The sequence below is a fragment of the Anguilla anguilla genome, chromosome 19 (genome assembly GCF_013347855.1).
Source record: "Anguilla anguilla isolate fAngAng1 chromosome 19, fAngAng1.pri, whole genome shotgun sequence".
NCBI classification, from domain to species: domain Eukaryota; kingdom Metazoa; phylum Chordata; class Actinopteri; order Anguilliformes; family Anguillidae; genus Anguilla; species Anguilla anguilla.
Window position 1 is genome coordinate 11,819,128 of NC_049219.1, and position 27,621 is coordinate 11,846,748.

General features: G+C 45.5%; 3 protein-coding genes across 10 annotated transcripts in view; 1 reads left to right on the forward strand and 2 right to left on the reverse strand.

Annotated features, from left to right (window-relative positions):
• The window catches only part of LOC118218824 (protein bicaudal D homolog 1-like), a 17,864-nt gene extending 12,078 nt beyond the window's left edge, over positions 1–5,786 (reverse strand). For all 3 annotated transcript variants that reach the window (XM_035401529.1, XM_035401530.1, XM_035401528.1), the window contains exons 1-2: positions 4,624–5,786; positions 81–293 (exon numbers count right to left, since the gene is read on the reverse strand). In XM_035401529.1, the coding sequence (XP_035257420.1) occupies positions 81–293; positions 4,624–4,839 (429 nt within the window). In that variant the 5' untranslated portion in view covers positions 4,840–5,786. The remainder of the gene's footprint in view (positions 1–80; positions 294–4,623) is intronic.
• A 1,264-nt stretch (positions 5,787–7,050) lies between these two features.
• The window catches only part of LOC118218831 (protein FAM180A-like), a 37,708-nt gene continuing 17,137 nt past the window's right edge, over positions 7,051–27,621 (reverse strand). For 2 of the 6 annotated variants that reach the window (XM_035401545.1, XM_035401544.1), the window contains exons 3-5: positions 10,087–10,228; positions 8,896–8,984; positions 7,051–7,420 (exon numbers count right to left, since the gene is read on the reverse strand). In XM_035401545.1, the coding sequence (XP_035257436.1) occupies positions 7,094–7,420; positions 8,896–8,984; positions 10,087–10,165 (495 nt within the window). In that variant the 5' untranslated portion in view covers positions 10,166–10,228 and the 3' untranslated portion in view covers positions 7,051–7,093. Of the gene's footprint in view, positions 7,421–8,895; positions 8,985–10,086; positions 10,229–10,350; positions 10,454–11,732; positions 11,997–21,357; positions 21,455–26,670; positions 26,809–27,621 lie in introns of those variants that run through there. The other 4 variants (XM_035401548.1, XM_035401547.1, XM_035401546.1 and 1 more) reach the window with 4 other exon arrangements.
• LOC118218828 (muscarinic acetylcholine receptor M2-like) lies at positions 21,538–23,573 on the forward strand. The gene is made up of 2 exons (XM_035401539.1): positions 21,538–21,596; positions 21,853–23,573. The coding sequence occupies exon 2, from the start codon at positions 21,891–21,893 to the stop codon at positions 23,181–23,183; it is 1,293 nt and encodes a 430-aa protein (XP_035257430.1). The 5' UTR covers positions 21,538–21,596; positions 21,853–21,890; the 3' UTR covers positions 23,184–23,573.

Consider the following 27,621-nt stretch of genomic DNA (forward strand, 5'->3'; position numbering starts at 1 on the left):
GGGTGGGGGCGAGCGCACCTGCCTCAGGTATCCCTACGCTACAGTGTTCCCAGCATGCACCGGGGCGGGGGCGAGCGCACCTCTCGGAGCTCCTGCAGCAGCGCGCTGAGCCGCTCGTTCTCGGCCACCGTGTTGGAGGTGAGGGAGCGGCACTGCTTGACCTCGGCCTGCAGCTCCAGCAGGCGGCCCATGTAGTACGCCTCCTTGGAGGCCGACTCCTGCAGCAGCACCTCCTCGTTGGACTCGCCGTCCGCTGCCACCTTGCGCTGAGTGGAGTAGGCCTGGCCGAACGCCTGGGGGGGGGGGGGGGAGGGGGAGAGACCGCTCCCGAGGTCAGGGGAGAGAGTAGCAGAGGGCTTTCCCGCCCAAAACCTCAGCACACTCACCGCTCAAATCACAGCACACATCGAGGCTTTATCAGGTTCTCTGTACCATATGAACCCCCGATAAACCGCGTAGCCAGACACACAAAGCACATTCCAGAATGGGCTGCCCCCGGCGAGACTGACGTCCGCGGTTTTTGCGGGAGCGCTGCTCGGTGCGGGTCCCCGTTGTTTCAGCGGGACGCTCCATCGAGACGCTCCGTCGGGCACAAACGCGCGTCTGAAAGAAAACCCCGGAACCTGCGCTTTGGCTCCTTTCACCACCCCTGACATTCCAAAAAGGTTTCCCCTGAGCCAAACTGCGCTGCTCGGTAACATTAGGAAGGGTCCCGTTGCATAAGCACGGCTTTCTAACAATTCAATTACGCAACTAAACCGACACGGCTGGGAGGCCATCCAACCGCCGAGGTGCTCTTTGCTAATTGGTGGTGAGGAAGAACAGCAGGGAGTAATTACTGCGTCAATTACCAGCTCAAGCCACTGTGTGGGGCCTATGGATGAGGTCAGTGTGCTTTTAATGAAGGCTGTGGGTAATGACTGATTCCCTCTGTCTCATGTAGAGCTGGGTTCCCTGGACTCTCACTCGCGCACGCACAGTTCTGGACCCCCTCCAGTGACACAGGGGAGCATAAAATAAAAATGGCATGATCTTCCATTTGTACTGGACACGGACCACAGCTGTTAATGGCACTGCACATTAGGAAATTGGTATGAACGCGTCTCTCAGTTCAGCAGTGGCTATAATACATGCCCACTGTGATGCTACAGCCAGCATCAGTGTGTGCGTGAAGACGTTTAGTAAACCGATCGCGTAAATCCTTCCCCCCAAAGACTTCAGGCATTTCAGCACCACGGAGAGAGGCCATTCCCTACTGCTGCAGCTGCAGCTGCAGCTGATCTGTGCCCAGACACAACAAACCATCCCAACATCCCATAATATCTCAGACACGGCATCCCTGGAGAATGGAGGGAGTGGTTCATATCCTCTGCATTTAATCCAGAACAACATCACATTTTTCATAAAACACCACGAGAACGAACAGTGAGGTTCTGCACTTTGTTTTTGTTTTAATTTTTAATAAGTAGAATACAAATGTGTGCTGTATTGGTGTGTCGCTGCTCTCTCTCCCCATAATATATATATATATATACTAACCCTAATGATCCATGAGTTTTTTTGTGTTGTATGAATTCTGTTTCCATTAGTCTTAATATTATTCGCTTATTCTTAGAATGACCTCAACCGGCTCAATCTAGGACCCTGAGTAGACAGGTTGGAGGGAAGGGGAGGAGTTCACAAAACGGAGGGAAAAAGAAGAAGGGGCATGGCTGGCTAAGGTAGGGAGGGCACAATCGACAAACTAGGAAACTGGTGCTTAGAGGCCTAGTTTTATCTCCGTTCTCAAGTAGCAGATCTGCTAAAAAGCCTTGAGAAAAGATCTGTAAACACAAGGTTGAAGAACCTTGGATTCTTTAGATTGCCATGACTATTGGACCCGTTTTCTCTGTTTGACACTCATCCTGGTATCGTACAGGTGGTGGAGACTTGGGTGAGATCAACCCTTTTTTTGTGTTAGCTGAGACATTTTTGGTTTGCAAATTTGGACTATGTATATATATTTTTTATTTTTATTTTTACTTTGGAATCTTTTTTTTGGCATAAATACCTGGCATATATAACAGTTTGCTCTGCCTATCAACAAATTTGGCGATTTGATTGATAATTCATATCTTTGATAATAATTACCAAATTAAATCAAATAAATATATTTTACATGTTGGGTAAGTGAGGAGTTTAAACTGTTGATGTTCGGGATTCAGAGTGCCAGACATCAACGAGAGTGTTAACGGTTAAATCTGCTGGGTTCAGAAAATATACATTACACATTTCATAACATAGTACAAATTAAAGCTAGTTTAACATGCATGTGAATTTGCAACTCTGTCCTTTGAGCATACCGTATGAAAAGCACATAAGAATCACTGTCATTCACAAAGGTTACGATTAAATATTAAATATGAATAATTATAGAATTGTATTTAATGATTAATTAATGATTTTATCATTAATAAATTATCATTTGCGGAATAAGTCCGTCTGACAGGAGGCAATAAAAGCGGTGTGGTGAAACCTGAGTGGAAGTGCCTGGAGGAAGTGTGTAAAGAGGCGGTGGCTGAAGGAAGGGCAGAGCAGCTCTCTGCTCTGTGAGCTGGCACAAGGAGAGCGAGTGATGACTCAGAGGTAGTAGGAGTGAAAGGGATTGGGGGGAATGAGGGTAATGATTTACGGGCGGGCTGGCCGGCCACGTCGCGCCGCGCGCTCTGGGAGAACTCTGCCCGGCACGTTGCCTCGGTAACACCCAAACCCGACGACAGCCACTACCTCTCCTCCTGCCTTTCCTCTCCTTTCACATCACTCCATCATCTCACACGTCTCTGTCTCCAACACACAAACACAGACACACACGCGCACACACACACACACACAAGCAAACATTGACACAAACACACACACACAAACAGACAAACACACGTATGCAAACACACAGACACACACAAGAAGGTCAACCGAAACTGCAGCCATTACTTTAAACAAGAAACAGTACACCACTACAATGAAATTAAATTACATATGAAAGCTGTAGAGCAGCAGGATTCATATACAGTCAAATAAAGTGCAGGAGCTAACGGTCCTCACTTTTAATTACACATTAATCACATGACCTCTGACATCACGGGGAGATGATGTCAGAGGGTGCCTGTAAGGAGGCACATTTCCCGTTAGTCGGGCCCGGCCTGACAGAGCAGGGACACACAGACACACACACCCACACACACACACACACACAGACACACCCACACAGCTCACTCAAATATCCACTGCACACGGGCGGAACTTTCAGAGGGACGCGACGCTAATGATGCTTCTGGAAGCGTCTGCACGTGTCAGCAGTTATCCCATTCCCCAGCGCACATGCGCGCACGTGCACACCGCCAGGGCGATGGCCACGCCCGCCTCGCTACAGCAAACTCGAAATGCCAGTCCTGCCCCTCTCTCCCTCTCCACTGAGCCTCCACAGACCAGACATTCAGGACAGCCACGCTTTGCCCTTCATCCAACTACCGCTCGTCTTCCTCCTCCTAGTAGGCTGCCACTGCCTTTTACCCTAAATCATTTATCCTCCTTTCCCCTCCCTTCATCTCTGTCTGTCTTTTACCCTCCTCCAATCAAATTTCTCACCAAACTGTGAGCTGCAGGGAAACCAAACTGGCACATTACCGATGCATTCATGTTATCATAGATAGGTTTCTAATTATCAAATTATTAGATAATCAATACATTCTGGATTTGAGAGTTAAAATTAATGGAGGAGGGCAAGGAGGAGGGGTTTGGTGTGGGCTATTTGTGGGCATAAGACAGATCTCTACCTGGACTGGGTGAAATCAGATGATTAACTGTGTGGCCAAAGTTAGTTACTAGCACATCAAATTTTTGTCATTAGTGAGCAACTTCTACCAGAGATGCTGTATGGCTATTTTCATCCAGTCTGAAAACAGTTGAAAAGTTAAGATGTGAGGTGGAGCAAGGATGTGATGTCACGTTTATTTGATTTAGGGGGTATGTAGGCTTTCCTGGGCTTGAGCAGACGAGCAGCCTAGGAAACCGTAAACAGTGGGTGTGATGCAAAGAGGGCAAGGACAGGCGGAACAGGAAGTGTTGAGAAGGCCGTTTGTTTCTGTCAGATGATGCAGTTGCCATGCTCAAAGGGTGTGAATTAATCATTATCGCTATATGCTCCAGAATAATGTAACTCCTTATCTGATATCCGAATATGGAAGTAGAACCACATACCATAAACAATCAAAAATGACATTTGTTCATAACAGAAGTCTGGCTCGACAGTTTCGGCAGACTACTTGCATGCACTGGGAAGTATTTCGTGAACAACCGGTAGGCTAATAAGAACAGGCCGACATTTTCCGGCAAACTGGATTCTTCCGACAATAGCACTTATTCCTAGAGAATGCATGGATAAAAAATGCAGGTGTCAGTCCGTCTGTCGCACCAAGCACACTAACAAAAACAAGGAGCCCATTAGCCTCGTCCTGGTGCTTTGTGTGAGCGCTGCATTCCATGAAATTGGACCGGAGCCCGGTTTCCATCACGGTGACAGCTCTACTACAAGACAACGGACGGAACGTACTGTGCCCGAGACAACGAACAGATCCTATACCGTACCTCCTGCAGCTGTTCCAGCTCCTGCTTCAGCGTCTCCTGTTCGGCCTCCAAGTCCGCATACTGCTGCTTCAGAGCCTGGTTCTCCTCCAGCACCACAAGACCGCATTCCGCCGCCCGGATCTTCTCTCGGTTGGCCTCCGCAAGGTCCCGGACGAGCCGTTCTATCTCCTCCCGGCACTGATCCACCGTCTCTCCGCATCCTCCTCCCGCTGCCATCGCCCTTCTCTCCGTCTCGTGCCTCTCCGCCGTCCAGCGTTAGATGGACGGGAGGCGGAGGCTAACACGGCTGTTGAAAACACTAAATCTGCCAGCAGGTCTCTGTACTTATCTATGCATAAACAACAATTTCAGTCGAATCAAGATCCTTCTCCCACATAGCATGAAAAGACGCCTTGTTTAAACAAAAAAAAGACAAAAGATTTCAAGTATCCCCGGTAAAGTTTAGCTTATAGAATGCAGCGATGATAATGTAAAAATGTACCACATGTCAATAATCTGTCTCGCATCCCTTCTAGTCGTTTCTTGCTTTGCCGTTTAAGTTATTTGTTTGTTTTTGCTTAATCATCTGGACGCCATCTCTCCCATCGTCTGTGGAGCAAAGTGCACAGGACTTGTTTCCATCCTTCTGCAGGTGACGTCAGTGAAAACTGGCGCATCACCCTGGTGCTGCCCATTTACGCTGAAGGGAGCAAACATGAATGGTATTCAAAGAGGAAAGGCAGTTAGGAACAAGTGAAAGTGATTTAAAACGAATAAACTGCAGCGTACAATGAACAGATAAAAACACCAATAATGCTCTTATTTGGGATGAGTTTGGAGGTTTAGGCAATTGTATTGGATACAACTCTTGAATGAAGAAAATCCGGTACATTTTGAAATTAGCCGTCACATTCTATTCAGAATTTTGTAATATCCAATGCACTACTTTCTGGTGGGGAAAAAAACCGAAATGCAATTTTGCACAATCATTTCAGCAAAGCGAGAGGAAATTCATTTTCGCCGCCCATGTCTTTGGAATTTGGATGCAGACAAAAGAATCAGTGACTCAATATTTCCATCTGCTGGAGCGCAGGAGCAACCAACCGCCATGAAATAAAGCGCAGGCGGAACAGGACCCGGTGTTTAGGGGTTTGTACAGGCATTCTGTGCGCAATGACCATAATATGTTGGTCCTGCATCTTAAAGCACAAATTTAGCGCAAAATATTTACCTAAAAAAAAAAAAATTTTTTTGCTATCCACTTCGCCTGCAAGTGAAATTTGATATATTAGAGAGACAAAGTACCCATAAAGTACATGGACTATCTGGTCAGTCCACATAGTATCTTTGTAAGTCCAACTGATAATATCCATTGACTGTTAAGATTTGACCTGTCAATTGAAACATTTTTTTCTATACCTGCATTATGCGTTATTACATTTGTAAATTGATATGCAACATCAACATGTTGTAAATCCACAACTATTATAAAGATATGGAATAAAATAAAACAGGATAAGTTCAACAACATGCATATCTCGAACACAAGTTTCCTGTAAAATTATCTGGAAAACATCTGTAAGACAAACATTGTGTGTCAGAGTGACTGGGCAGGAAGTGTTTGATTTTTAAAACCCCCTTAAATGCCCCACTTTTTATTAATTACTTCAGTGCAGCAATGTAGCCACATGTGGGTGGCATTTAGAACTCATGCCCATCCAATCAGAAGTGCTTATTTTCTAACTATAACTAACTCTGTTGCAGAATATTCTTTTTTTTTTTTTAAATATCATCTTGACGTCATCACACACAGCTGGCTTACAGCTACCTACATGCAGGGGGGTGGGGGTGGGGGGGGGGGGGGGGGGGGGGAGGAACAAAACAAATAAAATCTTAAATTTAAAATCTTTAATTTTTATTTCTTTAAAGAAAAAAACAGAGAAAAAAACAACAACTCACAAGCACTGTGTTGAAAGATGCATAAACAACTTCTGTCCACTCCCCACCCCACCGACTGTGTTGTTCAGGCACAGTGGGAGGGGAGGGGAGTGAACAGGGGGCAGAGGACAGGGGCTTTATAGCCAGTTGTTCAATCTCCTAGCCGACCTGCCAGACACACCAAGTACATTCAGTCCACAGTATTCAGATTCTGAGTTTTCCCTGCACAAGGAGCAGATTTTGCATTAAAACACATCACACATGAACCTGGTGATTCCGCAGCAGTCCAGTTCATTTCAACACCATAACCTAATATGTCACGAGATGTGTTAACTTGAGAAAAGCGTTTTGCTGAACAGCAACCCCATGTGGTATAAAACACTTCAGGCGCAAGCTGTTACAGCAGTGCCTGCTTCCATCTAGCGATGGCTAATGTTATAGCGATACAGAAATACACTGGTCTTAAAGTAAGCTATATATTTATTTGGAATAACTACGAGTCATCTCCTGTATCATTTTTTTTTTTTTAAACACAGTTGTCCCCCAGGGCTGTTCATTGCACAGTCAGGTCCTGCTTTAGGGCCCTGAACAGGCTGAGGAAGGACTCGGCCCACCTGTCTCTCTGGTGCCCCGTGGTGTTTGCCAGCTTGTAGGCGGTGTAGACCATGGTCAGCACCGTTCGCTCAAAGTCCGGCCCGCGGAGGTGGCCTCGGTGCCGGGAGAGGTCAGAGGTCAGGCGGCGGACGTCGGTCAGCTTGCGGGGCAGGACGTCCTCGCAGACGCTGGCCAGCACGCGGGTCCGCCGCAGCGACGCCAGCTCCGCGTCCCGTACGGAGAAGCCGCCGCGCCCGTCCCCCATCCGCACGCCCGCCAGCAGGATCTGGAACGCACAAGGACTAGGAGCAGAGCGCCGGCTTTCGCGAGCCGTCCAGCTTCGGCAGGCGAAGGGTAAGACCGCCCGCCCGCCCACCAGCCCACCGCCACGGCGACCCACAAACAAACACACTTCACAGGAAACGCTCGGCCAGTTACTGGGAACTTCCTCAGAACTGAGGGTTCTGCAGAAGCGCTCACAGCATGCTGCCCTGAGGCCAAAGACTCTGATTAGAAGCCAGCTGTTCAGATTTCAAAACAGATGCGTGCCCAGAACCTTCATGGGAGGACGAGTTCAACGGAACCAGTGGATATATACGACTACGTTAGTTTTTATTTGGCAGGATTGTTTTTGTTTTTGTCTGATTCTGATTAGGCAAATGTGATTTCAGTGCTAGTTTGTACTTGGCAGGATTGTTGTTTGCTGAACAGGTTACTATACAGGGTTGGAGTCCTGATCTATGTGGTCACTTCTGGCACTACGATCTTTACTTCACTCTAGTGTGTTTCTTTTGCACCTCTGCACCTTGAACTAATGCACTTGTTGTACGTCGCTCTGGATAAGAGTGTCTGCTAAATGCCTGTAATGTAATGTAATGTAATGATATAGATGGCCTAAGACTTCACTAGCGGTTCAGTCTAACCAGTTCCTTATAGAATTTACACACACACAAAAAAAACCAGAACAAGTGATTGGGCATTCCAAATTGTAGATAAATATCAATTAGAAAGTCCAAAAAAAAAAAAAAAAAGCTGTGGCCCTTCACATGGAAAATTGCTGGATGAGAATTTTATTTTTTATTTTATTTTATTTTTTTTACATAAGGCTGCCTGAAAATAAACCAATTCACTTTTGTCTAGCAATTGTGTTTTATGAGCTGTGATCTCAAGACTCTCTAAAAAAAAAAAAAGTTTTTTTTTTAATTTTTTTTTTTTACTTGACAGACACAAGAATGTTAAAAGCAAGGAATGAATAACAACATTATATATGCACCGCAGCTGTCAGGGCTGTTTATGAAGAACCTGATATTTTTCACTGGCGGCTGTCCCAGGTTTACATGGGCTGCCTCTCATTAACTCAATCTCAACTCTTATTAGCAAGCAGCCCATAATGTTATCTCTGCCAAATTACACGCAGTACTGTGTTCACCGTGCATGTGGCATGGACACATTACACAGAAACACAGTGTTCAATTTACAGCTTCTGGTGACTCAAAGCCAGAAAAACAGCTAAGCAGAAAATAGGCATCAGCATCCTCATACTACCAGTCATGTGGATGCCAGAAATAAAAAAAATAAAAAAAACACATCTAGTCCTGCGTTACGCACCGGTCTCTGTAGTGTTAATTACATTTTTGAGCTGAATTCTTATGTCTGTAAACTTGTTTTGATGACACACGTATCACTGCACACCACATAACAGGAAGCGATCCCCAACACAGGAAGTGACCCGTTGGGACACACGTATCGAGGCTCTCTCACCTCAAAGAGCAGTTCGGCATCCTCTACGGAGTTCTGAAAAGTGGGGTTAACCACTCCCCTCTTCACTCTGAGAGCTGCTGGGTATAGTACTGGGGGGGGGGGGAGATTGAGACCGAGAGAGAGAGAGGGAGGGGGGGGAGGGGTAATCAGAGCCACTTGTTTGATGGTTATGGTTTTAAATAGAATGTCATTTGGACTAAGCTCTCCTGCACTCTTTCAGCCAATACAGCACAGCACACATTTTTCATACTAATTATTAAAAATCAAAACCGAAAATAAAATGTACACGCTGCACATGCCAGTGCAGAAACCAACTGTTCTTTATCACAGTGTTCCATGGAAAATGGTGGCCTCTGCCAATTGCTATAGATAAAAGGCAGAGGATGTGATTCTGTAAGGAGGAATGAAGGAATTTTGCCCCCAAACATCTCTTACCAGTGGCGCCTCTCTGTTTGAATCTCAACATTTATATTTCCTGTTAGTGGTCTGCTGGGGCTTACTGGCTAATTCCCTTAGCTGACTCGCTATAAATAATCATATTCACTTGCACCATCCATGCCAGACTATTCATTTCAAATTTCAAATTCCTCATTAATGGCCCACACTCAACCGCCCCCCCATTACTCACTCTCAGCCCCCACACTGATAGAAGCAAGTCCAAAATACTCAACCCTCAAACAAACAACTCAAGAGGCTCTCTCTCTCTCTCTCTCTCTCACGCTCACACTCCTCTCATATACTCGGTCTCCTCCATCACCTGGGCAGGGCTTTGTGGTTCTATAATTGTGTAAATCTCTCAGTAAATCACCAGCTGTGTAAACAGTGCATAAAAAGGTATGCCGAAATAAACTGGGTCATGCATTATTTAAAAATTGACAAGACTGCTCTAGTCTGTCAATAATAATAATGAGTACAGAGAGTACTGTAACACAGTGCTATATATGAAATTAAAACAGAGCTGTATATACACAATTAAAACACAGGCATTGTGTTTCTGCTCCAGTATAAAATAGGGACCTCTGCCTGTCAGTGAAATGAACAGGCAGTGGTCAAGTCCCATTCTAACTGGCAGGCTGAAGAAAGGGAAAAATTAAATCAGTAAAGTAAAGAGTCAGTTCTCATGATTGTCCCTCTCCTTCACAGCTGCCGGGTGTCTGTGAGTCTGTCTGTGAGTGCGCCCGGCGACTCTACCTTTGTTGCGTTGCCCAGCTGCACACGTGTAGAGGCCGCAGAGGATGACGGCGAAGATCAGCACCTTCCAGCGAAGCATGATGGCTCAGTTACCAGGGAAACGTCCGGGCCAGCCCCACAGTGGTCCCACAGTGTCCCCTCACTATGGGTGAATAAAGCACAGACCAGACACCGACTGCATCTGCTGCTGTATCCCTACACCGTATCCCTCCCTCTCTCTATGACCGTCTCATGCTGCAAGTCCTATCATAATGAGGTACTCACACTCACACTGAGACTCCTGCTCTGCAGTCTCTGCACCTCCCTCACACTGGGACTCCTACCCCAGTCTCTGCACCTCCCTCACACTGAGACTCCTACCCCAGTCTCTGCACCTCCCTCACACTGTGACTCCTACCCCAGTCTCTGCACCTCCCTCACACTGTGACTCCTACCCCAGTCTCTGCACCTCCCTCACACTGTGACTCCTACCCCAGTCTCTGCACCTCCCTCACACTGTGACTCCTACCCCAGTCTCTGCACCTCCCTCACACTGCAATGACTTCTGTTGTTTCTGCCACCTTGTGTCAGCTCTAATTCTCAATTCAACCCCTGCCGCACAGTCTACTACCGTACGTCCCGTCCCACCCTCCCCACCCCTCACCCCTCCCTCCCCACCCCCCTCCCCTTTCCTCTCCAGTTTGGACTACTCCCCGTTCTCAGCCTCAGTCTGGAATTCATTAGGACCCTCCAGGGTCTAACAGTAACGCTGTTTTATGTAGGGTGTGACGGGACTGTCATTACTGATATGACCTTGACCACTGTTTGAAATACGTTTCTTCACGCTTTAGGAAGTTTGAGTGGCGGCTGCTTCAGACCGGAAAATCTCTAGGTCCCAGCCTGAGAGGGAAGACCCAGCCTCAAGTGTCAACAGAAGTGCGAACTGGGCACAGCGAGGCCGACTGACAAGATGGTTTCCAAGCTGTACAAAACAGTCCTGACACGGGTTTGACCCCAATACAAAAAAATAATAATAATTGAGATTTTTCTGCTTTTATATATACAGTTTCACACAACACAATGCAACAAACACTCAAGAGCTGTCATCATGACTGATTAAAGCCATGCATTTAAACTTTTTTTTTTTTTTTGAAATCCAATTTTTCTGGCACGACAAAATGATCACACTGCAGATTGGTTCAATTGCAGATGTGCCATCTTAGTTGTAAAGCAGGCTTGTAAGCAGAGTAACTATAATACAGTCACAGATAACAACAGAGTGACTAGCTATAGTAATACTGGAATAGACTAGAATATACAGTATAGTTACACTAGTGATACTACAATACCTTATGCAGGGGAAGAGCGCTCTGGTAATGGGACTGATGGAATGTCAAAGTGGACACTAATGTAATACCACCAGTTGTCCTTAGGGGGCAGGGCAGGTGCATGAATGCCTTCAGTCCTGGCTTATCCTGCCACACATTTAATCAATCACCGCGGCAGTAAAAGAATCTTTTATCAGACAGGTCGGCGATGGCAGGGAGGGGCGGAGCGACATAAAACAGCGGTACAACTTGTAATAAGACTATCTCCAAGGTGTGAAATGCAAATGTTTCTCAGGTGTGAAAATGTTTCCTGGAAGAATACCACAGGGTATTATTTACCATGGCAAATGATGGCTTTCCACAGAAGTTCCCCACTCCCACGTAAATTCAAATGTATACATCCAGAACCATGGACCGGCAGAATTTAACCTCTCCGTACAGAAAATGCCAAAAAAACTTCCACAGTTCTATGGTGGAGTTTTTCGATCCAGATCTTCCTCTTTTCGTGCAGTGTTCTGGCTTTTGAGGTTTCGGATTGCTGTGCTATGTCCTTGGCAGGCCATCTGCTTGGTTTCATGTTTCAGGTGTGTATACGGGGGTGTGGCCAATCAGCTGTGATTGCTGATCAGGAACACCTGGTGGGAGCTAAGAGCCTGTTCTTCACCACTCCAGTTCCTCTCTCTCTCAACCAGGAGGTCACTGGAAGAACAGAGTCCTACTTATGACCACTTCCCCCTTTTTTCTTTACTCTGGCCATTACATTTAACACTTTAATAAACACATTTAATCAATACATTTAGTGACTCCTCTGCTATGGCCCTTTTGAGCCAGGGTCATAGAACCTGTAATAAAATGTCCACATCATGATGTCACTGTCAGCTCTGTGCAATTCTGCCCATCTCAAGGGATACTATTGTGATATTCCTCTATTGAAAAGAATGACATTATTATTGCTATTATTACATTTTGCATCAGCTAGGAAAAAACCTTTTTGGTTTAATGCTACTTCCTGTTGGCTGGATAGGGGAAGGTACAGATGTGGACTGAATGATTTATGATTGATTTAACTTGTTACAGCTCAGAGACCATTTAAAGTGGATCTGTATTGCACTCATTCCACTTTTTTTAATACGTTATAGATTCTCTGGGTGAAGAATTTGATGGCACCTCAGCATGTGAGACTGTGCAAGGGCTTGTGTTGTTTAATAGTCCTACACCATGCCAGACTGTTCTGAGAATACTGGGACAACGAAGACAAAACAGAGATTGTTTATCCTTTCATAGCCGTGGTGGATTTCTCCACAGAGAGCTTAAAGCAACGGCTGGCCGTAAGAACAACAGCTCCGGGTTCAAACCGCGTGTAAATGATGGCGACTGGCGGCGAGTTTGTTCACATTCCTGCCTTGCAGTGTGTCTGGAAATATTCTGAAGAAAAGCACGCCTCTCCTGTCCAAAGCAAAGCAAAGCAGGTGTCCCCCTGTGCCTCGGGCTCCGCCAGCCGGCCAATCACCGCTCAGATCTGAACGAATCTGCATTCTGATAGGCTTGCTTCAGAAATCTCACACATGTTTCACGTTCTACCTGTCCTACCTGCAGTAGCTGCTTAGCACTCTCACACAATCCAAACACCATATCTCTTTATTTAAAAAAAACAATAATTTCTCTCGCTCTGCTGAATCCTACCAAGGCTGTCAATTGTAAGTGAGAGCAAAGACCCTTGCAGCAGAGATGCTGTAAACAAAGAATCTCACACACAAGTGCTTCAAAATCAACACAAGTGAAGATGAGCCTCTAGCTTCTGTGTCCTGGACATGCCGGATCAGAAAGAAGGATCAGAAGAGCATTTCTCCCAATGTCTGCCCCCCCACACAACCGTGCGCATAACCATGCACTAATGCCGTGCAAGTACAGCACAGTTCTCATCTGCTCTTTATCTACAGAAGCAGCCAGACCTGGGTCAAGTACGTATTTGTTTTGGATTCAAATACGTTTCTACGCTTTACTGATCTTATCTGGTGTATTGGAACCGATGACATACTCTAAAAAAGTGCAAACCCCTCCTTCTGGTCATACTGCCAGGCTCAATTACACCAGGCAAGATCAACAGAGCACAGAAAAGTATTTGAATCCAAAACAGGTGTGGACGTTGGCTCAACGCTCCAGGACACATGCCATTGGTTCCCCACACCTCACAGCTGGAAGCGGCCTCACGCGTCTAATCCTTCATCCTGGGGTTCGGCTCGGGGGTTTTTACGCTGTTTGGTTTGGACCTCCTAAACGCGAAGCAAACTCCCATCTCCGGAATGTGTCTTTGAACAGAAAATACAAACGTCAAGAAAACAAGTCCATTTCCACCGGAGGGCTGCACCGGTACCGGAAAAGAGCCAAGTTTCCGACAGGGAAACAGAGGCCTTTGTTCAAAGTGGACATCACCTCACACTTGGTTTACCTGTAGAGATGGGACACCAATAAAAATGCACAGCAGAAATATACACAACTGACATGCATATCTACCTGCAGATGCAGCATGTAAATAACAGCTTTAACCTCTTCATCTAGCCAATGGTGGGTGCCTTCCGAATTTGTAACACTTTATCAATTGTATTAATGTATGAAAGAGGCCTAAGTGCAACTTTAACACTAAATAATTACACTACACAAGCACCCACATTAGCATACTCTGAAAAATTATGCAATTGTGCCAATATAAATGACTCAAAGGGCTGGTGTGTCAAGTGTGTGTGTGTGTGTGTGTGTGTGTTCTGCATTGGCACTACTACTGTTACAGTAGCATTAGAAATGAAAGTTTCACGTGAAAAAAATTAATCTTGATCTCACGAGACTGAACAACACCCTGATTGATGTCACTTTGGAATGGCCCCACACACACACCAGGTTTTTGAATTAATCCTGTCGACACAGCAGCTGGGGAAACATTTCTTCCTCTCAAGCTGCCAGAGAGAGGAGGGAGGAAACACTACTGGTCTGTGTGAGGAGTGTCTTGAACCCGGTTACAGAGAATCAATGGCGCCAGCACACACGATGCAGGATGAGCTTCTGTGGGAACTGTGTCAGAGGAAACAGTTCAAAATCACAGCGAAAGGCACAGAATCATTATCTTAGCGGTTCAGCCACAGCACACAGCTGAGCTTGGAGCTATGGACTCAGTCCCAAAGCTACAAACCTGGACTTGATTACGAAGTCATACTTGGCGCTCTACTGTCATATATCTCTGCACTAAAAGCTTTAAGTCATAGTTCATTTAATCTGCACTCTTAATCCATTACTGAATTCCAGGCACAAAGTAGTAGGAACTGACCTACACAGTAAAATGTTCAGTGTTAAATCAACTATCCCTACTGGACTCACATTTACTCTGTTAAGAGTTGAATTAACACTGGGTATTTTACCTTGTAGGTAGGAAGGCCTTCCACTTCCTGGCTTCTTGGTGCTGGAATAACCTTGAAGGCAGCGGTGTAATGCAGTATAGTGCAATCTAACTGCTCTAGGTTCTCTGACAAACACACTTTTAGCCAGTAGCAACAGTATATTTTCTCACTGATGTCAGCCAAAATGGACTAACGTCCCCAGCATTGAAATCACAGCGCAGTGGGACAGCGCTGCCGTTGGCCGGTGGCTGTCCCCAGTGCCTCTCAAAGCCCGGGAGGCCTTCGGGACCGGGAGGGGGTGCTGGAGGCGCCCACAGGTGAGCGAGGCTAATTGCTAATTAGCCCAGCTGCCGCCGGCTGCTTTCGTCAGGCTTTCGTCAGCTTCCACAGGAGGAGGGGAGCGCTAGGCGGACACGCCCGCTGCAGCCAGCACCTCCATCCCCGCCCCCCCCCCCCCCCCCAAAACGCACAATTCCCCAGGCGAACCAAGACCTGCAATGACTCTCTAGGCCCCCTCTTAGGGGGGTTGGGGGGGGTGTTCACTTTTCACTTTCATTTCCTGATTTGCTGCAACGCTTATGACACAGGACCCAGCTGCCACTGGCTGATTTTCCTGGGGCCTGACGTGACGGCCTCACTGTCGCCGTGTCACAGGGACCAGCAGCGGTCCGCGCCAGGATCTCCTCACACTCAACCAGACGGGCTGCGATGGGCCGCAGTCCCTGTGCGCTACACACCGTTAGCAGGAGGCACACACAGCACCAGCAGCACACGCATGTGCACTTCCACACTGTGGGAAACACGCAGCAGGGGGCTCCAAAGGTGAACTGGCTCAGCAGCCCAGCTTGGCCAGTAATTTCACTCCCAATAGTGGCCATAGTAAAGATAATCTGAACTGATTTATAGTTTGCGAACTCTTTACTGCAGTATAGAGTTTTTCAGCTAACAACTCATTATACAGCATTCACATGAGCTACTCGGCTGAGGAACTCTTGGTCGATAACTTCTAGAATCCTCCTGCGTATTTTGTCTGAATGGTGCACTGCTTTCTATCTTGCTCTGTACCGCACGATGAACAAAAGCTATCGCCAGGAAAACTACCAACCCAGCAAACACACGCATAAAAACAACACAAAATAATATGCCTCCTGTGGCATTTCCTGTGAGAATCTACACCTTGACTTGGGTTTACTGTTGCTCCAGCATGATGTGTGTGACAGGAGTTTGTGCTTCTGCACGTGCAAGGAAATGCATATGCACTTGGCCATGTGGAGGGAATACAAGTCAAGGTGTGTTCCCTCCGCATGACCAAGCCAGAGTCACCTGCAGCTTTTCATCACTCGTTTTTGAGACATACAGCTGGAGGGTGCATTCTTTATAGCATGTTCTGTCCATTCTATTAGCCTCTTCCTGGCCTGAATAATTCACGCATGCACAATGCTCCCCCTGCTCTGTCCCAAAGCCAGCGAGGACCTCAGAACCACGGACAGCGGCCGCCTCACCTGCAGCTCTCACCCATCTGCTAAATGTGCCATCCTTAAACTGCCGAGCTCATGTTTCATATGAAAGACAAAACCTTTTCCATAAGAGGCGATATTCTGTCAGTCAGACTCATTCCTGGCTGCCTGGACTAATTTATGTGCTGAAGTTCACCTGTACCAGCTCTGAAAAGAAAAACTTCTTCAGCAAACATTAAACTATGCATCACTCTGCCCCCTCTCTCTCTCTTCCTCCCTCTATCTCTCTCGCCCTCTCTCTCTCACCATATGACACAGGTATGCTGACACTTGCATTCAAAGCCAGGCTCTGGGAATCAGCTTGGCAGCACAGCAAACTCGAGAGCACTCAGAAGACACTTTCAGCTTTCCTAATCTGATAAGATTAATAGGATAGAAGATGAATTAACCAAAGATTAATCAACTCATCACAAAGAAAACAATTGTCCCCTTTGCCCAATCTCTGTAAAGAACATGCATCAGAGTCGAGCCTCTCTGCACTGTCCAAAGGAACTGAATAACACTGACAGGATTTCAAGAAAGAACTTGAAAAAGTATGATATCTTTTCTCTGGGCATCTGTAAATTATCTTGCTGTTTGAACCTTCATATTTCTCATGTTTCAACATTATACATGACTGGCTGATGAGGGCACTCCTGTGAAAAGGACACTTCTAGAACAGGCCAATCATGTAAAAGGGCATTTCTAGAACAGGGCACTAGAACTCAAGGTGAAATGCAACTTCCAGGACATAGAATTAACATGAAAGGGCACTTTGTGATGTGTGTCACCCACTGTTCCTACTCCTCTCAGGTTAGCTAAGGTAAGCTGCCCACATCCTGTTCTGGCTACATAATAATAATAATAATAATAATAATAATAATAATAATAATAATACAACAATAATAATAATTCTTATTATTATTTGCGATCACAACAAATGAGATAGAGTTGCAAAGATGGCTACACAGCCTTATAGGACGATACACTGGAGAGCAAAATAAGTAAGACTGAAATAGTGTAAGGAGTCTAAATGAATCACAGAGCAATAGTGTAATGCTGAAGCAATAAAACGCAACATCTCTCATTGTCAGTAAGGACAACAACATCGACAACAGAACAGCACCAGGTGCAGCCAGCTTATGAACAGTGCAGCGTCCGTTTTTGGGCACTTACGAAATCGTGTGCAAGCCACAACACCTGATTCAACAAATGAACCAATCAACGAAGCCCTTCATTAGTTGAATAAGACCTTCCACAAGCTAACTACCTGGACATTCATTCATCACCATGCTAGGCCATACAGCAAGTAAACACTGGAAAGCCAGAAAGCTACCAATTTAGGTAGGTTCGAGTGATCAGAAAAATCTATCATAGGAAAACACTGTTATGGTTTATTATAATGAATGAAGAAGCGCAGTTAAACTAGAGGGAAGTGTGGAGGTTATGAACTGTCTGTAGAGATGGGTCTCCAGGCCCATGCCTGAAGGCCGACAGTGACTTTACAGTTTAGATTCATGATGCCACCTCACCACTCAGTACTGGAGTCTTTAGAAGGTCACCTAACCTACACTGTGCAACAACACTGTGTTTATCAACCAAACAACAGGAACGGACCTTGTGTTCAGTGCGGCTTTTACACCTGACGCAAGATTTTCATGAAGTTGGAAATATTTATTAAAAATCCCAGAGAGATTTGGATGTGTTCTGTGAGGTGTTGTGCTCTCGGTTGGACTGCCCCCTTTCTCCTTCTGCCCCCCTCTCTTAACCTGCCTTCCCTTCTCCCTGTCCCACACGGGCTCCCTCACTCCCTCCTGAATCTCCTTTGCTTCGCACTCTCTCCCTATCTCTCTCTCCAGGCAGTAAGGATGCACAGACTGGTTCCTCCGCATTGCTTGACCCCATAAGCATGCCATCAGAGGGGCCGTGCGCTGACAGGCACCGACCAACGGCTGCGTGCTCTTATCTAACTAAAGGCACGAGGGGAGGAGGATAACGGAACCTCGAGAACAGGTAATTAAAAAATCATAAAACTACAATACAACTACAATATGAGAGCGAATCTGTGGTGATTGAAATTCTCTCAGCCCATAGCAGTTTAAATATAAAAAGTATAATTTATATATAAATATTGTTATAGTAGTGTCCTGCATTGAAAGTGTTGTTTCTAGTGTAGTGTGTTAGCTAGTTTTTTGCACCGGTTCTGACTCAACAACATTGTTACCCCCGCCTAATACAGTTGATGCGCACGCGAATAACAGTTTTCCTCTGAAAGTGTCTCTCTGCTGTACAGATGTATTTACACATGTTAAACTTACAGTCTCTTGTTTTAGATGCATACTGGTTTCAAACAAATTACACACATAAATATGAAGAAAAAAATTGATATTTAGCAAGCGTTCTTGTCCTGGGCATTAAGATCATTGCGCACGATGCGAAAAATGTATTTTAAGACGTACCGCAAATATCACTTCGTATAGGCTACTGATTTAATATATAGGCCCAGGAAAGAACATTCTTCGTAGTTTTACGCACCAGTCGATAGCAAAATATTGAGTCGTAATGGGGTGTTCTAAGGACACCATGTGGACCCAAAATTTCACATGGTATATAACACGTTGATAACTTAACATGGTCCACCTTTTGTTCATTTACCACAATCTAAGTAAACAATTAGGGTCGTTAATTTATCGTCATTTCTCCTCTTGGTACAAAACTCTGGAGAGGGACTCTGAAAAACCAAATCACATGTGGCTTTAATTCTCAACTTTCCACCTAGTGAGTCCTGGGGCATATCGTGAATGGCAACTAATTAACCTTGGCCAAAAAAATAACACTTACATTTTTATTGTAGAATAAGGAGCAGAAAGCGAAGCATGGTGTGAATTTCCCGCTTTTACGCACGAATACATGGCACGCGTTTTAGAGTTCAACACCTCATTGGGGCTGCATCAATTGAGTTTGTTCATAACCGACAACATGAATGTTTTTATGAACGAAACGAAAAACGGGCAATATACTGTAAATGCCTGTTCCCGTTATGTAGGGATAAACATGCACGTTGCGCACTGCTTCCGGGAGTACAGGGTTTTGCCGATTCGAGCTAGTTTGTGGTAATATACGCACGGTTACATAGGCTACTATAATGTCTCTCACTCACGATAAATCGCACAGGATATACTTATATGGATTCCAAAGGCGTTGCAAAAGGACTGCATGTGTGTATGTTGCTGTTAGTAAAGATCCCACTGATAATTCCAGACCACATACGCAGAGAAAGTTCGCCAGTTAGTCGCAAATATTTGCACTCTAAAATCATTATCTGTAGCTTATGTTTCAAATTATAATCAAATGATTTTTTAAAATTAAAACTAAAATTGAATCACTTTTTAATCACTAGCACAACCACAGATATCTTTGCGCGTACTGGGGGGAAACTTTGGTCCGCACCCAAGAGCCAATACTGTCTGGCTGCTTCCCTCGTCTCCGCTGGACACACCAGCTCACCTGCAATCTCCTCCAAAGTACTTTCGAATCTGTCAATAAACAGTTGGGCACAAGCTGACGTCTACACACTTCAGAACAACCTATACCGCACAGAAGAGTTTAACCTCTTCTGTGTGTGTATGCGTGCATGTGTTTGTGTGTGCATCTAAAATCAGCGATACAAGAATCATAAATATCATTTTTATAGCTCTTAAGTAACTGTGAATGCAATCAAAAGAAGTGTTGACATGAAAGTTACCCTATACCTTACTCAAGGGAACAGTTGCAGTTCCCCAAGATTTATGGCTCCAAGTTTGCATAGAACAGCCAGAGTCTTCTTAATTTAATACAAAGTATAGTCTGAAAACTCGATTGTTGGATTTGTTAATGGGAGCTATAATCAAATAAACCAAGATCAATCAAATCTATTAAATAATTAAGTTTGGGAATAGTTCAAATTAATCCCAGTGGTTTAAATAATTAACCCCAATTAGGTTTCATGTGAATCGCACATGATTCGTAATTTCCCTTCTGGCTCTGAATCACAAACCGTTCCTGCCCTCCCCCCACCGTAACCCAGAGCCCTCTACCTGTTAGTCCCCCGTCCCACGCAGGAAATAGTTTCTGCAAGAAGGATCACAAGGAGGCACTACATAATCTCATTCACTGACACTGAGTTGAGTGGTTTAGTCAGAGTACCATCATAACCTTCATTCACTGACACTGAGTTGGGTGGCTTAGTCACTGCTGTACATCAGACAGAGGCCCATAACTGATTCATCCAGCACAAATCAAAGCCACCGCGCTCTGTGCTCGGAATTCCAGGAGACGCTCGCTCTCTCGCTCGCTCTCCGAAACGCCGTTGAGACTAGCGACTGCTCCCATTACGGACATTAATTAACCAGAGCCGCAGAGACAGGGCTCCGTTCTGCAGTCCATTAGCGCAAGATAATTACGCAGCAGACGCGATCTTTAAACCAGCCTTTCTCTTCCACTGAGGCAGCCGTTTAACGCCATAAACAAACAACCGACGCGTATTCGGCCTCTCCGCGCGATTGCGTCGTCACAAAACTGCAGTCTCACTGGTTGTCGTGTTGCTATTGCAGACATAGGGCATGTAGTGTACAGTATTTTTAAGATAAGAGGAGGTAAACGGTTCTTACCACAGAGTTAAGGGCTCCGAAGCCTCACATAACCGTAGCCACTTTGAATGTCTGTATGAGCTACTTCATTTACAACAGTGTAGCTGATCTGTGCAAAACTGTCAGTTAAATTGAAAAGAAAAAAAATTAGGCTAATAACTGAGGTTAATGTAACTAAGGTCAAGCACTTTTTATGAGCATACCATAAATTCACCACGTGGGACCTTATCCCTAGAACATCAGGATATGAGCCTACTAGTATTGTAACCACAACAGAACAGTACTGTCACGTTCAATTGCTCTGCCAATAGTGATTTGCAGGATTTTCCAAAGTGCTGCAGAGACCTTGCAATAAAATAATTTTAAGAAATGCACAGAGGAAAACTATTTATGTGTGCAAATCAATACATTTTCAGGTGCTGGCTGCAAAATAATTCCTGCATAAACTCACCCAGGTCCAGAGCAGGTCACTCGTCTTCTGTCATACCTTTGATGCTGAGGCATGTTACTCTTTTGTAAAACAGCTGTGTGTGAGAACACACTACATTTCTGGGTTGAAGAGTTCCGGGGGTACTGCTCTGCAAAGGGAAGTCTGCTGACTGCTCTAAAGAGCGGAAGGGCACTGAAGTTCCCCGCCCTGAACTCGCGAATCTCGCCACAAAGCCGAGCGATACCTTGTACTGCGGCTGGGTGAGTATATGCAGTCAGCAAACTGATCTTACACTGCTCTCATGCATTTCTACTGCTATCCTGCTTCACGTATGTTTGAATGTAGACCGAGTTATCTTCACATTTGTGTTATGAGGGGGAGTGATGTAACTGTAAAGACTACGTTCTTTTCATAAAAAATCACATAACATAATTGAAAGATATAACACACACACAGAATATGATTTCTAATTAGCAGTCATAGTGTTTAAAAATATTTTTCTCTTTTGTCTGAAAGTTTAGGGGCTGAGCTGACAGCTGAAGAGGTCAGAACAGATGGAGCAGAAAAACAACAAGCTTGCCCTCTCCACCGCCTCCAATGTCTCCAACTCCTCAGCGGGCAATGACACAGCCACCCTGCTGCCTGAGGCCCCCTACCAGGCAGTGGAGGTGGTGTTCATAGTCCTGGTGGCAGGGTCTCTCAGCCTGGTCACGATTATTGGGAACATCCTGGTCATGCTTTCAATAATACTCAACAGGAACCTGCAGACCATAAACAACTACTTCCTCTTCAGCCTGGCATGTGCAGACCTGATCATTGGGGTAAGCTCCATGAACCTGAACACAGTCTACATTGTGATTGGCTACTGGCCCCTGGGACCTGTGGTGTGTGACCTATGGCTGGTCCAGGACTACGTGGTCTGCACTGCCTCTACCATGAACCTCCTCATCATCAGCCTCGACCGTTACTTCAGTGTCACCAAACCGCTCAGCTACCCGATGAAAAGGACCACCAAGATGGCGGGCATGATGATCGCGGTGGCCTGGGTCCTTTCCTTCTTCCTGTGGGCACCGGCCATCCTGTTCTGGCCATTTATCGTGGGTGTGCGGACCGTGCCGGACACAGAATGCTACATCCAGTTCTTCTTCGAACCAACCATCACCATTGGCACTGCCATTGCTTCCTTCTACCTGCCTGTCGCCATCATCATGATGCTGTACTGGCAGGTCTCCAGGGCCAGCAAGAGCTGCGTGAAGACGGGCAAGTACGAGCCCTCAGGATCAAAACAGGAGAACCCATCCAGCACTGAAGTAGGTGACCACATTTCCACCCCCGACGATGACGACGATGACGTGGAAACCCAGGGCACAGACAGGAGCCGGAATGGCGGCGCCCCTCACACAGTAGGTGGGGTCAGGGGCGGGCAGGAGGAGGTGGGAGGGGCTCAGAACCCCGACTCATGCATGAGTGACAGGGGGCCGGGGCAGCTTGGGAGAAACGGCATCGCTATGGCCACCCGAAACCCCGCGGTGTGCACCATCGTCACGGTGACAAAGCAGCCGCCCAAGAAGAAAGCGGCACCATCACGTGAAAAAAAGGTCACGCGCACCGTCATGGCCATCCTGGTCGCCTTCGTGGTCACGTATGCGCCCTATCACATCATGGTGTTCATGAACACCATCTGCTCCACCTGCGTTCCCAACGCTATGTGGACCTTCAGCTACTGGCTCTGCTACATCAACAGCACCGTCAACCCTGCCTGCTACGCCCTCTGCAACGCCACCTTCAAAAAGACCTTCAAACAACTGCTGCTCTCCCAGTACAAGGACAATCGCTTTGGTAGATAAACAGACGTGTGTGTATTTCTAATGTAATTTCACCCATTATCATCACTTCTCAATGTTTACCACTGTCCTGTAATCACACACAAATCCCCCGTTACCACCACTCTCCTATAACTACAGCTGCAATAGATTTGTCTTTATTGTCTTCCTCTTAATTTTCCTACCAATGACATCATTGTAAATGCCACTGTCCAGCAGTTATTAATCCATACACTGGCCCAGATCTATCTTCTGAAACTTTACATAAATTGGCTATCGGTTCTGTAAAGTTACAGATGGTGATCTTTAATTACACAGAATATAGCTTTACTATGTTTGTCAACCCACTTGACCAAGCTTTGCATTTGTAATCCATATGTGGTTAATTAAAATAAACAGACAATTCTGAAGTGAGCTGATATTTTTCCGTATATGTGGAATGGGAAAGCCAAGGGTCAAGGTAAGACCAAAAAAAGCAGGAAAACTTGGGTAACTCTACTTTGGTATATGACCAGTTTGTTTTTTTACTTGTAACTTGCCATTGTTTTGATGCAGAATCATTTGGGACCAAGTAAGGTTTTTAAGGAAATGTATAGTTTTATGTAAATGATAGAAAGTAGTTATTTGCTTTGTGTATGTGAGTAGAAACTAGGCATTTTTTTCTTTGTATTTCAACAAATAATTTTGCTGAAATACAAATAAGGACAATTTAACAAACTGGTCAACAGGTTAAAAACAGCCTTGACGACTGGCATGCTTTTATCTTGTCTATACAGTCACCTGTTGCAGCAAACGACTCAGGCTAGAGGGCTATAGTTTAAAGTCTTGCATCTATTTCGATCTTGCGTTTTGAATGGGATTTCTACAAAATAAGTCACATTTTATATCTAGATGGTTTTGATAAGGATTTGATAAGGATGTAAAGCTTACGACAACGCATTTCATTTTAAACATACAATGATTAAAAATTCTTGAGCACAGGAGTTGCATACCTTCGTAGGAGAAAAGATGTATACAGGCTATATAAAGTCTGAAACTTTGTTGAAGAGTTTCAGAGGTAATGAACAATTAATGACCGGTGTTGTGCGCAAGCTCAGCTGCTTGGCCTGGAACTTGCGTTATAGCTCCCTCTACTGGATGCTTTGGCAAACCGCAATATCAATTGGCGAGGCTAAGCAAAGGATTTAGGACCAATGATGATTGCGACACCAGACTGCGAGAAGCCATGAGGGAGTTCACTCGAAACACGAACCTATTCGCTTTGGGAGAATTCCAGAGGGGGGGGACTTAATTTACTGTGCACAAAAACTGCATTCAAAAAATTTGCCCTCAATTCAACTGCCGTGGTGCTCTGGCTTAAACATTCTGTGCGCAACAAATAGCAATTCTTCTCTACACTGTATTTCTCACGGATATCACTGACTGCTGAAATGGACTAACGTCCCAAACATTAAAATCACAGCGTGTGTCCCCAGTGCCTCTGAAAGCCTGGGAGGCCTTCGGGACCGGGAGGGGGTGCTGGACGCACCCACAGGTGAGCGAGGCTAATTGCTAATTAGCCCAGCTGCCGCTGGCTGCTTTCGTCAGGCTTTCGTCAGCTTCCACAGGAGGAGGGGAGCACCTAGCGGACACGCCCGCTGCAGCGCCGCATGAGCTAGCAACTCCAACCACCCCCCTCAAACGCACGCGGACAATTCCCCAGGTGGACCATGACCTGCCATGACTTTCCAGGACCCCCCCCCCCCCAGGTCTTCAGATAATGGAAGGATGGATGGATTTGACCCATTCCATTAAAAGCAGGAACGAGTCTTCATGACATGACCATCACCAACCTGAGGATCTGTCTCATTACCATGAGCCCCCCCCCCCCCCCCCCCCATCTGCTTCTCAAACATGCAGACCACCCTGATCTAAGCTGGTGTGAACCACTCCACAGCACTGTCAACCTAGAGAAGATCATGATTGGGCAGCGGGGTGGGGGGGTGGGGTCACAAGTCAATGTGTACTCCCTGCGCATGACCGAGCCAAGCAGTCTCTGCCTCAGAGGATTCTGACTATTTCCTCTCCTCTTTTCATCAGGCGTTATTGAAACATACACCCCGAGTCTGCATTCTTTCTACATATTCTATCAATTCTATTAGCCTCTTCCTGGCCTGAATAATTCACGCATGCACAATGCTCCCCCTGCTCTGTCCCAAAGCCAGCGAGGACCTCAGAACCATGGACAGCGGCCGCCTCACCTGCAGCTCTCACCCATCTGCTAAATGTGCCATCCTTAAACTGCTGAGCTCATGTTTCATATGAAAGGTGTGACCTTTTCCATAAAAGGTGGTATTCTGTCTGTCAGACTCCTGGATGCCTGGACCCCTGATATGGTTTGCATAGAGACAAAATCATGTTGGAACGTGTAAAAGTTAGATTGGTACTAAAATGTTTACACTGCAGTGTGTGTGTGTGGGTGTTAATGTGGCTGCTTGTTAATTCAGGATAAATATTCACATGCAAGCACACACACATACACACATCAAGCCACCAGCACAAACCTATAGCCTCCTACAAACATAAGCTAACTGTTCAGAATAAAAAATTAATTTTAAACCTTATCAGTCTACTGATGAACTTGTGATAGGAGGGAAGCGAACCCAGAGTGCTTCAAATGGCTAAACTGGATGTACATACATGCACCAAACAGGCATTCAAATACTGTCAAATACAAGGAACCTATATATGTCACCTTTGAAAGGTCGTTTCTCTCTCTTCCTCTCTGTCTCTCTCTATCTCTCTCTCTCTCCATATGACACAGCTACCCTGACACTTCTATTTAAAGAAAGTCTCTCTCAGCAGCACAGCAAACTCAAGTTTCAGCTTTTCTCATCTGATAAGATTAATAAGATATAAGATGGATTAACCAAAGATTAGTCAGCTCATCACAAAGGAAACAATTGTCCCTTTCACCCAATCTCTGTAGCACATCCTTCAGAGTCGAGCCTCTCTGCTCTGTCCAAAGGAAGTGAATAACACTGACAGGATTTCAAGTAGGAGTGTGAAATCTTATCCCTGGACTTTCTGTAAATGATCTTGTCATTTGCAGCTTCATATTTCTCCATGTTTCATCCTGATCTGGATCTTTGTGGAATCTCCTGCTTTCATATTTTAGCTCCATGCGATTGCTTATGATATATTACGTTAAACTGCACAATCAAACAATGCAGGAAACTGACACTGAGCAAACACATTCAGACTTCAAAACAGGCAGCGCTTGCAAATAAAATGTTGAGTTATTCAGAACCTTCCAAACATGTGTGTGCGCACAAACACACACACACACACACACACACACTCTGGAAAGAAGGCGAAGGTATGAGAGAAAGTCCATAATCATTATTTAAACACTGTGAACAAAATCATTGCCGTAAAAATAATCTGACCCCCCACCAACCTCTAAAACATGATTAAAAATTAGACAAGTCACCCGGACAAGCTTGAATGGAACACTCGAGTTGTAACCTACCCTGCTCCAGCATTACACGCCAGCTTCATTAAGGGCTTTATTAAATAGTTATAAAATGAGCTCTTTTGGTTTCTTCAAAGGAATGTCTGTCTGTCTATCCCGTTGCTAAGAGACACAGAGTTGAGGGATGAGTCACAAGGAGATGATGAAAACAGTGGTGCCTTTGTCTGAAGGGTGCTAAGTGAGAGAGAGAGTGGGCGAGTGTGTATGTGTGTGTTTGCATGAGTGCGTGTGTGCGTGAGTGCGAGTGTATGTTTGCATGCGTGTGTGTGTGTGCTTCAGCTTAAAGCACCTCACCAGAAAGCAACCATTCGCCTTCCTGTAAACACAAGTCTGCTGGCCAGAGTTGTCACGGAAAGCCTCAATACAGCACACCATTTCAACAGCACACAGCACCTCATGACATTTTGACTCATGTTGCTCAGGTAACAGGGAACTTTGAGGACATGTCACTCATTAAATCTAATCAAATCAAATTGTATTTACATAGCACACCACATGAAAAAATTGTCACAATAAGCTTCAGAGTGTACCCTGGCCTAAAGCCTGACAAAGCAGGTCAAGGGTGTGGGTTCACTGGGACAAGGCGTGGTCAGGTCAATTATCAGTCCACCACATCAGTTCTGGACAGGTCGTGTGGGTCTTAATAATAATAATAATAATAATAATAATTTGCGATCACAACAAATGAGATAGAGTTGCAAAGATGGCTACACAGCCTTATAGGACGATACACTGGAGAGCAAAATAAGTAAGACTGAAATAGTGTAAGGAGTCTAAATGAATCACAGAGCAATAGTGTAATGCTGAAGCAATAAAACGCAACATCTCTCATTGTCAGTAAGGACAACAACATCGACAACAGAACAGCACCAGGTGCAGCCAGCTTATGAACAGTGCAGAACGCGTTTTTGGGCACTTACGAAATTGCGTGCAAGCCACAACACCTGA